Raw genomic sequence first — 17,132 nt, 5'->3', positions numbered from 1 at the left:
TTTCTTGAAAAATTATTCTGTGCTTGATTTATGTCAGGTATAAAAATGTGGATAAGAGAGACATGCCCATGTTCTCATTGTTTATAGTCTTGAGGGAGATAAAAAATAAAATAAACAGGTAATAGTAACATGATGCAATACATATGACAGTGGGGCAGGTGAAAAAAATATGATATGGAAGAATATAGAAAGCATCTAATCTGGACTTATAGGGACAGGGAAAGGTTATTAGAGAGAATGACATCCAAGCTTTGCCCTAACGGATGGAACAGGACTTAGACTCAGAGAGAGGGATGGTAGGGGCTGGGGTAGAGACTTCCAAGTAGTAGAAAAATAAATATTGTACACAAAGATGTAACTGCTGCTAGAGTCAGGATGGCAAGAAATGACGCTGAACAGATAATCAAGGAAAGTTATTCAAGGACATTATAAACCTCTTCAGGGGATGTGGATGTGATTCTGAAGGTAATGTGATGACTTTGAAGGGTTTTAACAGGGGAGTGACAAGATGGTATTTCCCTTTAAAATATTCACTCCATTTTGCAATCTAGTGAAAAAAGAAAATCTAGGCAAGTATTGCTTAAAATTAGAAAAATTCAGACTGCAAACCCAGTGAGTTTCAAACTTCTGCAATTCACTTAAAAAATAATAATTCCAGCACCTATGAAAATGAGATGCTAAGCTTCTTTCAAGGATCCTATTGGGCACACAACAAAGTAGAGATAAAGAAAGGGATGGGGTGGAAAAGACAAAAGAAACAAACCCAGGACTGGCTTAAATGTCAGGTGAGAAAAGTCAAGAATAAAACTTCATAAAAATAAAGATGCAAGGAATTATGCATTTCTTTACATTCCCAATATTATTCAGACTGGTAAATGATAGCATGATCTTCTGAAATTTTGTTGTGTTGATATATTTCACTTTAAAATATTTAAGCTGCTTTTAAATTTCTTGAAAAAGCCTTTTATTATTATGTAAAATTTATTCAAGCAAAAATATACATGACTAGGCTGAGAAGGGGTACTGATGCTTAATGTATGTAGAAGTTTTAAATTAACTTGACTGTAAAAATGTGGAAATGGATAGAGTTGATAGTAACACATTACAGTCAGTAGAACTAACACAGTTGATTTATAAATGGGATTGTGGCTGGAAAGGGTAGGCTAGGGATGTAAATGTCAATTGAAAGAACGCTAGAGATTTATCTACGGACTGAATAACACAGTGAACCCAGAGATGGATGACAATTGTGGTTAATAGCACAAATACAAGAATGTCCTTATATGAACTAGAACAAATGTTCATCACTATTGCAAGGTGTTAAGAATGTGGAGAAGCATGAGAAAAATACAGTTAACGTAAGCTATGGACCATATTCAACAGCAATATTGTAATATTCTTGCATCAATGCCAGAGATGTACTCTGTTAATAATAGGAGGGTATGGAAAAAACATACCAAATATATGCTATAGACCATAGTTAGTGGTAATAGTCTGACTATATTATCTCATAATTTATAACAAATGCTCCACAACAGTGTAATGTGTTGGAGGAGGAATGTTGTAGGGAAATTCCACACATGTGCATGATTGCTTTGTAAGTTCACAACTTTAATAAAATATGTTTAAAAATATGCTTGAAATAAATAAAAAACTGCATGACTCAAATAAGTAGATTTTAATGCGTTTTATGATTATATACTAAAACAGTGATAAAACTTGGCTCATGCGGTTTAACTTTATAATTGAAATTAAATTTAATGCCTGCTGGGCTAATTAATAGAATTGTAAGCATATCCTTATGTTATATTACTTCACATGATAAAGTAAAATTAAATATTTTTAAAATTTCTGTAATTCAACATACTTCTAAAAATACTTCCATACTAAAATGTTTAAAAAGCTTACCTTATATGTTAAGATATTCCTTGTGTAATTAGGTATCATAATGTGCTTATTAGTTATAATCCCCACTTGGCACTCTACAGTGATGTGTTCCAAGGCCAGAGGTTTTTTCCCAATCCCTTTTATTTCAAAGATGTGCTCCATACCATCTACTTCATTTTTGAGAATAAGTTTTCCCTGTGACAAAGCAGCCAAATTTTAGGTTTATCAGAATCATAATTTAATGCCTTAAAACCTTCCCTATCCTATTAATATTGATTCTGGTTAGTGAAATGAGCTAAGAGGTGTGAGCCATTGTCTTTTCCAGTTCATGTAAAATGATTCTACTTGATTAATAAAGATAATCTTCTGGTGAAAAGATCTTATTTTTTTCCTTTTAATTTCTCTAAATTACAGAGTTTATGTAATCATTTTCATACATACCAATTATATACAGGTTTATATACTCGGCAAAAAATATGTCATCTAAGAAAATATTGATTGATGTACCAAGTTACTTAGTGAACAGAAACAAAACAAACAATGGTTTTACTTTGTTCTGTAATTATAAAAATCTGGATATAAGTAATGGCAGTCAGTGGCATTGTGACTTCCAGATATTTTATCTAAGTTAAAACTTTTATTAAAGTTTCAAGCAAATATTGAACACTAATTATCAAACTCATGGAACATATAACCTTTCTACAAAAATAGTTTTATCATCAATTAAACATAGGTTAGCACAATACATTGTTTTAGCAGCATACTAACAATGGGAAAATAATCAATGAATTCATACCATGATCTCACACTCCAAAATAGGTTTGAATGTAAGAGGATATAGTGCAGTTTCACCTGTTCCAACGTATAAAATAGAAGGTCCATAAAACCATTCTCCTTGTATAGTGACTTGAAATTTCCATTCATTCTTTGTTTTATTACTCTAAAGCATGAAAAGGAGGTAGAAAACAGGAAAAGTTAGATTACATTTTAATTCTTGTTACTTTTAATATAACTACTTATTGCAATTTTACTTATATTTCTCAAGAATATCCATTTGAAAGTCGAATTTGTTAAGAAAAAGTACTCTATTCTGCAACTATTGTGATTAGTAATGGAAGAAAATGTAGCATTGATGTGGAGAAAGTGGCCACAGTAGCTGCTGAAGGTAGGTAGGGAGAGGGAAGAAGAAATATGATGTGGGGGCATTTTCAGGACTTGTAGTTGTCCTGGGTGGTACTGTAGGGACAGTTGCTGGACATTGTATGTCCTACCATGGCCCACTGGGTGGACTGGGGGAAAGTGTAAACTATAAAGTAAACCATTATCCATATGGGGCAGCAGTGCTCAAAATTATATATTCACCAAATGAAATGAATGTCCCATGATGATGAAAAAGGTTGTTGATATGGGAGGAGTGGGGTGAGGGGGATGGGCGGTATATAGGGACCTTATATATTTTTAATGGAACATTCAAATAAATAAATAAAGACAAAAAAAAAACACCTTGATCATAAGGCAAAAGGATGACTGTGCGTCCTTTCAGTGTCATAAAGGAAAATCACCTGATAGACCCACCCATGGATTATTTAATATCTAGAGGAATGCCACTTCGTTTGACTTACAAATTACTTTATTTGTAATGACAAATGACAAAATGATCTTGGATTACACATGCACCACCTAATCAGAAATACTAAAAGGTGTTCTAAAGGTATAGACAGCTCAGATAGCAAAGATTCCATATCTCATAAGAGCAACTTTTTGTGTGATTTGGGTTGACTTTGTTATATACTTAATAATTTAAACAAACCAACAGCAATTTCTCACTCAAAAGAAATCCAAAGTTTCTCACAATTACATAACATTCTTCTATTCTGTTTTGTTACTTTGACTAGCAGTCAGTCATCTTTGTAAGTGCTTAGGATCTCAGCTTAAACACGTTTTATGGTTACAACAGACTTCTGAGGAGAGTGATCTGACAGTCCATAATTCTGCTTGGTGGAGCCAAGAAGGCATGAATATTGAGTACGAACTTGACAATAGGTTATAGGAGTTAGAGTTAATTTTTTAAGCAAATTGATCCAGCAGAAGTGATTAATCATGTGAGTAACATGATAACATTTCTATTCAGGAAGAAAACTTTGACATAAATATGTAGAAACAATTGACAGCAAATAATACATCTGTAATAGTTCCAGATCAGAAGTTTGGTGAACTTTGAGACAGTAATAGTACAAATGAGAATATATGAAAAATGGAAATTTTGCACCTACTATTGGAATATTCTGGGTAAGGGCTTCAAATGCTGGTGTGTTAAACTCAAATTTGGCTTCTGGATGTTCTTCATTCACAATGCCTTCAATGCAATAAACACGGACATCATACCTTGATGTCAACAAAATTTTACAAGGGTATCGTCCAGGACTGAGAGGAACAAATCGTAAAGGAAATGGAACAGCTCCATATACAGCTATCAAAATTTAAATAAAAGGAAAAAGCTTAATCATTTCTACTGGTGTAAAACCTAAAATTCACTTCAGTAAAGCAATATTTAGTTCTATTTTATTAGTTAGAATAGATGAAATTATACTGAAGTAGCACACCATTCTCAAATCTGCATTGCTTAATGCACGAATTTATTTTTCAGCCACAATGCATATCCTGCATAGGTTAGAGGAAGGTCCACTCCCTAAAATCGCTCAGGGATCCAGGCTGCAAAAATGCCACTAACTTGCACCTGCACCAGCAGGCACACCGCTCGTCCTTGGTTGATGAGGCAGGAGAAGAGGAATGGCCAGAAAGTTGCTCAGGGCCTTTTCAGTGCTCAGTTTCAAAGTGGCACATATTACACTTCACTGGCCAGAACCAGTCATATAACTCTATGTAACTGAAAGGGGACTGAAAATGAGATTATGCATGAAATATTTCATAAGCATTACTGTCTACCATATTTTCTATGATTTAGGAGTGGGCTGTCTCCATATCAATCAATATAATTTGCAACATGGCCAATAGATAGAAATAAATTTAGTTGTGATTGATAATGAAGGGAAACAGAAAGAAGCATGTCCAACGAAAACTTCTCATATCACCTTGTTATAATATTTACCTTAAGCTAATAGCTAGTAAAATTCATTACAGTGGGCGGACGGTTTACTCTTTTGATTATCTACTCTGGTCCTTTCCTTTGAAGCTATACCACTTTTTTCTAAGAAGGTTACCATTTATTATTCTCCATGAAATGAGAAAATAGTTTTAAAAATTCTCCTCAACCCTAAGGTAGAATGATAATGTGAGAACATAATATAAATTTTACTGTTGTTCTTTCTTTCTATTTCACACCAGATACGTAAGTAATTAATGAACAACAAATGTTTAAAATGTCTGTAAGCTAGATTCTGCATGAAAATATTCTTTGAAGTTAAAAAAAAAACCAAATTAATCATATCAACCAATGGACTAGACAAGTATTATGACATTGTTATACCCTTAATTCATTCCCATGAATAGCATTTAAAACTTCACATGTTAAAGATTGCTAACCCATTTTCAAATGAAATGCAGCCCATATATCAAGAAAACCAGTCACTCCTGCAAGAATATAAACTGTTTTAAATCCTTTGTAAAACAAATTAATGGTTTGTGTGTGTTGTATATATTATATATTATAAATCAATTATATGTTACCTAGCACATATTGAATATGTTGCTTTATATTATATAGCATATATAATATAGCTATTCACTAAATGTTAAATTGCAACGGCAATACATCACATTTGAAATCCATAATGTGTCTAACCAAAGCCACAAGATTTTCAGCTGGTCTAAGGATGGAATAAACAGCTATTCTCAAATTCTGTCAGAATGTTGTTGTTTTTATTCCATCTTATTCAAGTACAAATAACTTTAGGAAAAAAATCTTGTCAAAAGGACTCCAGATATAATTTGTTTCTTGCGTCTTGATCACTTTCAGTGTGACAGAGGTATTTGGGCTGTGGCAGCCTCACTAGAGCAAATCAGGGAAGAGTATTCGTTAATCAAAATTTGTTGTTTTATAAACACAAATCCAGAAAAAAACCTTTCAAAACCTCAATTTCCTACTGCATGAATAGAATGAAATGGAAACGGTTAGAATAGGTCCTTTAAAAAATAAAATTAAAATGTTTAGAATAGGAAATGTAAACACCTCAATAGTAATTATTAGTTTTAGCAAAGATAATGAATCATTTAATAGCCAACAATAATTAAAATGTGCAAGTCTAAGTATATGGTGTCAAATGCTTTATGATATACATCATTTCCTTTTACCTAAAATATGCATTTCCTAATGATTACTGACTATTAAAGTGAAAGCCAAGGATATTCTTAAGTGTATACTTTTCAAATCAAGAAATATTCCTGAGCAAAGATCTTAAGAAACATGCATGCCAGACCCTTTCCTGTACAGGTCCAAAAATAAATCCATCACTACAGTGAAATTCATAGAAAAGATGATTATTTTTGAAGATATCTTGTAAAAACATCTGATAGTTTTTCTTAAACATCCTAAATAATTTAATTGATTCTAGCAATAAACATAAGTACGGGTACTAGCACATATTTATAAACCAGAAACCAATTCTGGGTTAAGGTATTTATCCTCTAATATCTGTGTTCTCTTAGCACAGGTAGAAACTGTTTTCGATTTTTAGAAACTTGGAAGTTTACTGGCCACATTGTGCTTCTATACCATCATTCTCTTTTAGGTAGATATTTTCTCAAAGCGCATTCCAATTCTTTACTGAAGCAGATGCCATCCATCTTCCCTAAAGGCCAATGACAATGGAAAACTGTGACTTTCCCTTTGAGAGATTTGTCTGGTCACAGAGCACTCAGTGGATGAGGCCAGGAAGGGCAGGCCTTTAACATGTACAGGAACAATCCTCAACCAACAAAAGATGGAAATTGGTGGAAAAATAACCCAGCTTCCTTGCCCTTTTGTTGGACCAACTCTGGGGGAGGGTGTTCTCCACCCACTCCTAGAGATTCCCAGGGGGATTAAGCCCCAATTGCCCAAAGGCATACTACTCGTTAATGTCCCTTTAATTGGCTTCTCCACTATCTCTTCTTCTGCCTATGCTTTCTGAAGTCACCTCCCGAACAAACTGCTTGCTTCCAATACTTGGTCCAGAATCTGCTTTTGGTGATACCCAAAGTAAAAGACACACTTGAGCCATGAAAAGAGGTTTCTGTCCTTGTCCTCAGACTTTCTAAAACCTTATTTTGGTCTCCTCACTCTTTGCTTTTCCACATGTACCAGAAGTTCATAGTCCAATGGGAAAAGCACTCTTGTAGCCAACTTCATCTATGTTCAAGATTCATGAGATGGTATCATTTCCAATCCAAAGTGCCTTAAGCCTGTTTCCATTGCTTGCACAATATTTTTCAATGGAACATTTCTAATTTTGGTAGACTCCTAGAATTGAGGGGGAGACTAAGAGATGACTATTAGGGGGGATTAAGTGTGTACATGCTTAACTATGAGGCCCCTTACAATACATGTTAGAGTTAAAGGAGCCAAGAGAATAGCAACTGGACACTGCCTGATATCCTGTGCTGTTATATTCTAGTGCAAAATTCTGAAGAACCCAAGAATTCCATATTAATATTTGGCCTTCTAGGATGGAAGAGAGTTATGCTTGCAAAGGTGGATTAACAGAATGTGTTCTATTTAAAAATAGTTACAACTTTTAAAATTTTAAACATATTGAATACGGACTTCCATTTTGACTTGGGCATCACAAATATCAGGGCCCAATGTGGACCTGCCTATTCCATTCCTATCTACTCAGATTTATCCCACCTATGGCCTTTTTCTGTAATTAAAGATACCCCAAAATATCTAGTTTTACCAGATTATAGTCACTGAAAATAATGAAGGAACATAAAGAAAGAATCTCATGAATGAAAGAATATTAAAGTTTATGTAAGACTGGTTACTGGAAGAAATTTGCATGATCTAGAATTTTTCAAATAATCTATGAAAATGTACTATGTTCAGATCCTAGAAAATGCCATTGTCAAGAAAATCAGTTAGTGCTGAGTTTGTGGTCAGCTATCACGGCATAATAAACTACCCCCAAATTTAGTAAGAAAAAAACAATCAACTTATTTGTCTTTGATTCTGTGGCCTGAGTTTAGTTTATTCTTATGGGCACATGAGCATATGCCTCACAAGTTACTCTGGTAAAATAAGTGATAGATTCATTGTGTGCTAACAGTGCTGATTACTGAGTTGCCTCATTTAATAACAAAAACATAAAAAGTGGCCATAGATTTCATAAAATTTCTTTTGCTAATGAATGATCTATTGGCTAAAGCAAAGGACGTGGTCCACCTCAAAATCAGTGAGGGAGGAGAGACCACACACAAGGGCATGTGTATAGGAATATAGGATCTACTTGAGGCTTTACTGTAACAATGTACTATGTCTTAAATGCTAAGGAAAATACATGTGCAAAAACTACTTGGTGAAGAGAAAGACACATTGAACTGAGAATTAAAAGCCTGCAATATATCTGCAAGGTAGCCTGTACACAGATTGAGTCAACAGTCAACACTTTCCAACAAAGAAAAGTCTAGGACATGACAGTTCATTGGTGAATTCCACTAAACATTGAAAGAACAATGAACACGAATCCTTCTCAAACTCATTCCAAGAATGCAAGATGAAGGAACACTTTCTAATTCATTCTATTTGGCCAGCAGTATACCGATATACCAAAGCCTGATAATGATAACACAAGAGAAGAAAAATTCAGATCAATTTCCTTTATGAATATAAATATAAAAGTCTTATCAAAATATTAGCATAACAAATCCAACAGCTTTTCAAAAAGATTATACACCATGACATATACTGTATATACAGTAAATATATAGTGTTAGTTACTATTTATAAATATTTACCATATGTTTACAATTACATTACAGAGTAAACAGTTTTCATGGATGTATTTAGTGCTTAGGCTGCTAATGTTTAGCAAACACTACAAAATTAGAGAAATAGGAACTAGGAAATAGAAAGAAAAGAAGGAGCACACTGGTCTTATAAAGGCCAGTATGTTTGCTATGCATCCCTTGGGACAGAAGAAGAAATTGAGTCAATGCAAAATACATCCAGACCTTGAAATTGAAGTAATAACCTTCAGGAAGAAGGGATTTTTAACTCTAAGTAAATGGCCGTGAAAACCAGCCCAACACACTTAGTTTGAGTGCACTGGCACAGAACATGCATGGAGACATGGAACACATAGGACCCTCTATACTGGGGAGGTAGCTCTGAGAAGCACTCCTTTATCCGCTATAGGATTGCTGTCTAGCTTTGTATATTTCAGGTCCATAAAGTTCTTCCTGCCCATAAATTTCAATATCCCTTGAACCATAACTAGAAAAGAATTTAAGTTAATAACTACATCCCGGTACGTTCCAGGTTTCATGGGGACGGAGGTTGTTGGTTTTTGGGTTTTTTTTAAATTAAATAAGTTATAAGTTTTGGGACTGAGGTTTTAACAGTTTGGGGAGCTTTCTTCTAAAGGAAAAATAAAAATTACAAATACATAAAACAAAAATAAAAATTACATACAGGGACTAGGAAGGGGGCCAAGAAAGTGAGGAATCCTAAAGCTTAATCTTTTATAGTATCACAGTAAATCTGCCCTTGAATAACTAATCGTTTCGGTAATATTTCATGGACAGATTTGATAGTTCTGGTGCCAGGGGGTAGAATGCCTTAAGGGTGATGAGATTGGAATATTACTTATAGTCTAACACTTATTAGGTATATATCACACGGCATTTAAATTCTTAAAATACATTATCTCATTTAAACAGCATCTCACTCAAGAGAGACAGATGTGATTATTTTCTTCATTTGTCAACTGCTGATGAAAACCTGAATTATAACAGGAGTAGAGAAGCGTGGAAAGAGATGAATTACAGAAAATTTAGGACTTGTCAATCAGTTGCAGGCATGGATTTGGGAGAGAGAAGCTTCAGGCAGAATGCCCAGATTTCTAGAGGGTGCATATATGCCCCCACTATATGAAATAAGAAAAGTTATATAATGAACAAATAATGGAAAAAAATAATGCATTTAGGTTGAGATGTTTGAAGTTTGAGGGATATATCTATATTGAAATTCCCCCCTCACTCTCACTTTCACTCTCTTGCTATCTCTATCTCTATCTTGATCTCAATCTCCATCTCTATCTCTACCTACATTCTCATGTCTATTCTCTCTGAATATAAAACTTGAATACTGAAGGAAAAAGGCAGAGATAAACATACATTTTGGTTATGAGAGTGGTGTGTGTAACCATGGGAAGGGACAAGAAGGCCTAGGGAGAAAGCAAAAAAGAGTAAGGATGCCAGTGGATGCAGGAGAACGTCAAAGATCCCCACACTGATGGGTAAACAGAAAAGCTCATAAAGAGACCAAGAAATCTTGTCAAGGAGTGAAGAAGAAATTCAGGGAATGAGAAAAATGCCCTGTCTCAAATATCCAGAATTTTAAGAGTAGGTGTTTAATCAGTCATGCTAATTAATATTGATAGGGCAAAAATCAAATCTGAGAGGTTGAAAGGAGACGTAGTTAAGAAAGAATTGAAACTGTGAATACAGAGCCCTCTATTGAGAAGTCTGTATGCTATCAGAAAGACAAAGACATGGATTTCTTTTGATTTCTAAAGCTTGAGAATGGTTTGGAGGCAAAAGTGAAAGAACCAACTTCAGAGAAGAGGCCTACAGGAGGTAGGTCATCTGGGATGAGAAGAGAACACACATAGCAAGGTTTGTAGCCTTGAACATAAGGACATAAAAATAGATTCCTACTCTTCTGAGACTGGGGAGAAGGGTTGAGGAAGCGTGAGCTTATATAGGCCCATTTGCTCAGTATGAGAGGAGACGGTCATTTTCCTGGTGGAGGCTGAGAATGGGGGAAAGACTAGGGTTAAAATGGTATTTACAGTACAAATATGAGTATTCTCTCATGAACTATAACAAATGTACAAAACTAAAACATAGTGTTGGTGGCAGGGAGTGTATGGAAAAAATATATAAGCGTACACCATGGACCATAGTTAGTAGTAATAGTCTGATTCATGTTATTTCATAATCTGTAACTGTTCCACAACAATGTAAGGTTTAGGTGGAGGAGTGATGTACAGGAATTCTGAACATTATGCATGACTGTTGTGTAGGCTCACAGCATCTCTAATTTTTAAAAATGAAAAAAACAAGAGTGTTTTTGGGGAGACTGGTGACAGTGTGGAAAGGTTGTTGTGATGAATGCCAGCGTCCAGGGCCATCAATGCCTAGTTGAGGCTTGAGATAGGATTATCTAGATGATTAAATGAGAAAAAGTCTACAAACCACCCAGTCTAGTGCTTTGCACATTGTTGGTGCTCAATAAATGTTATAACTTCTGTAGTCCACTCAGATACAGGAACCACAGGCCCTCTGTGACCTATGAAGTGGGAAAATGGATGTAGTTCACGCACACTTCTCCACAGCACGTAGCTGTCATAATGTGTACACAAACTGGGTCTGCAGAGATTGATGTACCTACTTGTAGGCTTTCTTTAAAGCTTCATTTCCTACAGATGAAAGCATTGTAAATAAAGTTAAAGAGCAGAATTGGAAAAATAATTATTTTCCAAATGAGGAGGCTAGGATAAATATGGATGTAAGTAGATAATTCTTTATAATTTAGTAATAGTTATTGCTAATAAGAAATGTGGGGTTTTCATAAAGAAAATAAAAAAGATAAAGACTTATAAGGCGGGAAACGGACTTTGGCCCAGTGGTTAGGGCGTCCGTCTACCACATGGGAGGTCCGCGGTTCAAACCCCGGGCCTCCTTGACCCGTGTGGAGCTGGCCATGCGCAGTGCTGATGCGCGCAAGGAGTGCCGTGCCACGCAGGGGTGTCCCCCGCGTGAGAGCCCCACGCGCAAGGAGTGCGCCCGTGAGGAAAGCCGCCCAGCGTGAAAAAGAAAGAGCAGCCTGCCCAGGAATGGCGCCGCCCACACTTCCCATGCCGCTGACGACAACAGAAGCGGACAAAGAAACAAGACGCAGCAAATAGACACCAAGAACAGACAACCAGGGGAGGGGGGGAAATTAAATAAATAAATAAATCTTTAAAAAAAAAAAAAAAGACTTATAAGGCAATATAAGAAGGATTATACAGCCTTTTTTTTTTTTGAGGTACTAGGACTGGGGATTGAACCTGGAACCTCATATGCAGAAAGCCAATGCTCAACCACTGAGCCACACTGGCTCCCCTAAGTTGTTTTTCCCTTTGTTTGTTTTTTGTTTTTTTTGTGTGTGTTTGTTTTTAGGAGGCACCCAGGACTGAATATGGGACCTTCCGTATGGGACGCAGGTGCTCAACTGCTTGAGCCACATCTGCTCCTCCTCAGCCATTTTTTAAAAATTTATTTCTTTCCTCCTTGAGGCTTGCTTGCTGCCTGCTCTCTGAGTTCATTCACTGCACATTCTTCTGAGTCTGCTTGTCTCCCTTTGTTGCATCATTTTGCTGCACCAGCTCTCCACAGGCATGGACCATCAGCTCTCTGGGGGTGTGACCATCAGCTCTCTGTGGGTGCGGGCCAGCTTGCCTTCACACGGAGGCCCTGGGAAGTGAACCCAGCGCCTCCCATATGGTAGAGGGGAGCCCAATCAGTTGAGTCACATCTGCTTCCCCTCCTCAGTCATTTTTATACCTCAAAACTCACTCTTTTTTTGATGAGTATAGAACTTCAATAGATTATAAATATGATTTTACTTTCACTCCTCTCCTGCAGTTAGCAGTATCCCTGGACTATCCCTGGTTCTTGATGAAAATTCTTGTCACTTCTTTCTCTATGCCACCTATGAAAAAAATTGTTCCTAGATTACTGTGTTTATTGCTAGGAGTATGCCTTTTCATTCTCGTCATATTGACTTATACTGTAAATATATGATTTGGAAGCCCTTAATGTCAATATTCTACATCTCTAATTCCAATGGAATGTTATTTATTAAACTTAAAATCCTTATGTTCTTTTCCAGTTCATTAACAAATTTCACTGCTTAATGAGAGAATATATATTGTTTATGGTATGTATTTCCTTTGACCTGCTACTATACTAAGTAGGAAAATTCTGTTTCTATAAGCAGATTGATAACAGTCTTGTTCAATTTGTTCTATTTAAATGTATTCTAAAAAGTGGACACCTGGGATGAAAAACTTCCCCTCTAAACTAAATTGCACAGGAAATCAAGTATGACATAAACCCTGGTAGGCCAGTTGCATTTTAAAGCTATATTAATAATCTTTAAAAATTAGTTGCCATTCTATATTTATTAATTTTCACAATAATATATGTGCTTAAATGGATAGTTAACAATAGATATGAAAGAAAAATTCAACTTTAGAAAAATATCTGAGTGACAGACTTTTAAATACAAATAAATTGACACTTATTTATAATTAAAAACTATCTTACTATACCACAGCTTTTATTAGTGTTTAGCAAGATGAAATATATTTCAAGTTTCATATCATATTTATTCTACGTATCTTTAGTTACATATTTTCTCAAAGTACATTTAAAAAATTTGAATCACCTCATATACCAACTGCATTAATTCATAATTTTATTTGTAAACATATAATCGCCTCCTATCGATAGTATGTATCCCATTATTATAAGAACTACTTATTTTTTAGTCCCAGGAAGGGAAGAATTTTGCAGTTTCCACCATTTTACCCAAGGGTATTGATGCTCAAAAGTGTTGTGAAAGAGCAGATAAAGAAATAAATGGCTGTACTGACAAGTTTGCTTCTGGTTTTAACATGAACAAAGATTTATCCAGTCTTCTTAAAAGAGATTACAAATCTGTCCAAAATGAAAGTAAATTTTAATAATATAATTGAAAGATGGAGGCAGTAAAGATTTTTTAAAAGGCTACGACTGGGGATGCGGACTTGGCCCAATGGATAAAGCGTCCGCCTACCACATGAGAGATCCGCAGTTCAAACCCCGGGCCTTCTTGACCCGTGTGGAGCTGGCCCATGCGCAGTGCTGATGTGCGCAAGGAGTGCCCTGCCATGCATGGGTGTCCCCCAGTAGGGGAGCCCCACGCGCAAGGAGTGTGCCCCGTAAGGAGAGCCGCCCAGCACGAAAGTACAGCCTGCCCAAGAATGGCGCCACACACACAGAGACCTGACACAGCAAGATGACACAACAAAAAGAAACACAGATTCCAGGTGCCACTGATAAGGATAGAAGTGGTCACAGAAGAACACGCAGCAAATGGACACAGAGAGCAGACAAATGGGGGAGGAGAAGGGGAGAGAAATAAATAAAAAATAAATCTTAAAAAAAAAGAAAGGCTACAATTGATGGTGAGAGACCCCAAACTGGTAGCTGGTGAGCCAAATAAGTCACTATGGTTGTTTGGATGGATCAGGCAATTAAGTTTTGGGGCTTTTTTTTCCCCAAAATTGAATGTCTAGGCAGGGTATCTACTCTTCATTTTGCCATAAGTTCCATCATCCTTATATAACCAGACCTAATTCTTACATCTTTGTAACCTTATTGATCAATTATCATTTGAATCTGGGATCCCAGCTCTTCTGAGAAGGTCAAGTGAACAGATTACCTTGTAAGATATGATTTTTAACCACTGTTTCAGACTTATAAATGTGTTAGAGTTAACCCAAAGCCATGGGAGAATAATAAATAAAAATTTAACAAAATCCAACCTAGGAAAATCATAACTTAGAATTCATGACTTTGGAGATAGGAACACTCTCTCGTGAAGAAACTACATTCCAGATATTATCCAGCAGCTTGGAAGGAAGTGGAAAATAAGTTTTAAATACAGTTATTTAATCATATTATTTACATGTTATCACTTGTATTAGCACAAATATATCAATATCAAATTAAATCTGGCCTATTACTTCCTGATCACAAATATAGAATAAAGGGACCCAGTATGCCAGGACTAAGTACTTAACTACTGAAGACCTTAGTCCACATGAAAGATGTATTACTGATAAAGAGCACATTGTTATCTTGTGATATGCTCTTTCCAAAAACATACCACCTATGATTAAGAGCCAGCTTAAGCCTCAATTCCAGCACAACTTCTATAACCAAGTTCACTCTCAAGCCAAGAGTTCACCTTTCTCAAAGTGCATTTATTTTCTTTATGAGATAACTATTCTTTAACACACACAGGTTTGCAAATTTCAGCATCAGTAATTTAGCACCCAAATTCAGTCCATAATTAAGATTACTATGATGCAACAGGTTTATTATTTAGAATGCAAAATAGTATTCAATAACTGGTACTCATGTAGGTGAACAATATCAATTATATTATGAACACTTAGTGAGTAGAGACAACATCTTCTTCGTATTTTAATACCTTGCAGTTCATGGGACATTAGACATAGTTCACATGTTACTGATTACCTGTTTTATTTGAAGGTCGAATTCTTGGGAATTGAGGCCATTTATCCTGACTTTCTGGGTTCTGAGGGACATAGATTTTCTTTGGGATATCAAAATGTTCTGGAAGGCTCACTTCTGTTGTGTATAAAATGGACTTAGGCTTTTTCAATTTTGAAATATTAAAGAGCATATGAGACTGCAAATAAACAGAGAGTAAAATTGAAATTTTTGTTTCTGGAACACAAAAAATAGCATTACTATTGAGATTCCAAGTTTGGGAGAAACACCAAAGGATAGCATGTGTTCATTTCTTTAGTCACATTATCATTTAATTGCTGAAAGATAACACTAACAGGTTTTGCAGAACTGATGGAGTCATCTTTTATTAAGAGATGTTCAATGAAAATGGTCCCTGGTTGAGTACTTCCAGTATTGAGGAATTCATTGTCTCAGGAAGAAATCATTCCACTGGTGAACAGCTTTGAGAAAGCACTTCCTTCCTTGAGTTGAAATCTGTCCTGATTAACCCATCAGTTCTAATTCTTATATGCAGGACAAAATGAGTTCACCTTCTTTTGCTAAAGACAATTTTTTAACATACAAAAACAATTAAGTCCTACTTCTTTACAGACCTCCTAAATTGCTTTTATACAGGGTTGACATGTTTAGTTCCTTTAATCATTATTCATATAATGTGGGTTATAACAACTCATCCCCATGAATACACTCCTTCACATGCATTATTACAGTACTTTCTAAAATGTGTCACTGCAGATAAATCCAGTAGCTTTCTGGGTGTGAGTTAAGCAACGCATAGCACAAAGGTGGGCAAGCCCTTGCTTCACTGGTTGCTAGTCTACTGCTAACCACATAGTACATCCCAGTGGCTTAGAGTAAGCATTCTTGGAGCCAGACTGTCTGCATTTGTAATCCAACATTAAGCAAGCTTGGCCATGTTTCTTAATCAGAGTCTCAAAGTCTTCATCTGTAAACTAAGGGTAATAATAATAGAAACTGCCTATACCTGGTATGAATATTTAAAGTGTAAATAAATGTGAGGGACTTGGAGCATATTTTAAGTACTCAAATGATGGCTTTCATCATCATCATCATCATCACCACCATCAGCATCATTATGTAGCAAAAAATGAATCTTAATGCCTTTAGTAATTATCTCATAATGTCAGTTTAATGGGTTTATCATCTATAAAGTCCCCAAGACATTTTTCACAAAGCCACATTTTCTACCCACTCTTATTTTGGAATTAAAATCAAACGAATACAGAAATTTAAATTAACTAATTTACATTAATAATTGATTTGGTTTGATTTACATTTTAAATGATTTTTAACACATGAGCAACTAGCACTTTTACCTAAACGTATCATCTGCCTTCTATACTATCAAGTCATCAAAATAATTTGTATCAATGGGTACTTACCACATCATTTGGGATACACTTAAATTATACAAACACTAAAACATTTCCTTTAGCCTTCAGAATCCTCACTATGGGATTCATTTACATTCCTTTTTTAAAACATCAAGTTTCAGTATTTCTATAATTATTCCTATCATTTTGTCCACAATATATAACATGGCTTTTCAAACATAAACCCAAGGGAGTAGACAGAAAATATAAGAACTAACACCTGTAAGCCTTTGAATCTTTCCAGTACCAATGAGTATCTCTTTAGAGATGGTTTAGCAATTAATGGTCAGCAAAGTACAATCTAAACAAATTAATTCTAAG

General features: G+C 35.4%; 1 protein-coding gene across 1 annotated transcript in view; it reads right to left on the bottom strand.

Annotated features, from left to right (window-relative positions):
• Positions 1 to 17,132, bottom strand: part of CFAP47 (cilia and flagella associated protein 47) — a 477,175-nt gene that overhangs the window by 177,379 nt on the left and 282,664 nt on the right. Inside the window, exons 46-49 of the mRNA XM_071213189.1 lie at positions 15,400 to 15,574; positions 4,161 to 4,357; positions 2,684 to 2,827; positions 1,909 to 2,082 (exon numbers count right to left, since the gene is read on the bottom strand). Coding sequence (XP_071069290.1) covers positions 1,909 to 2,082; positions 2,684 to 2,827; positions 4,161 to 4,357; positions 15,400 to 15,574 — 690 coding nt within the window. The remainder of the gene's footprint in view (positions 1 to 1,908; positions 2,083 to 2,683; positions 2,828 to 4,160; positions 4,358 to 15,399; positions 15,575 to 17,132) is intronic.

This window comes from Dasypus novemcinctus, chromosome X (assembly GCF_030445035.2).
Source record: "Dasypus novemcinctus isolate mDasNov1 chromosome X, mDasNov1.1.hap2, whole genome shotgun sequence".
Taxonomy (NCBI): domain Eukaryota; kingdom Metazoa; phylum Chordata; class Mammalia; order Cingulata; family Dasypodidae; genus Dasypus; species Dasypus novemcinctus.
This window is presented reverse-complemented; position numbering and strand designations above follow the sequence as displayed.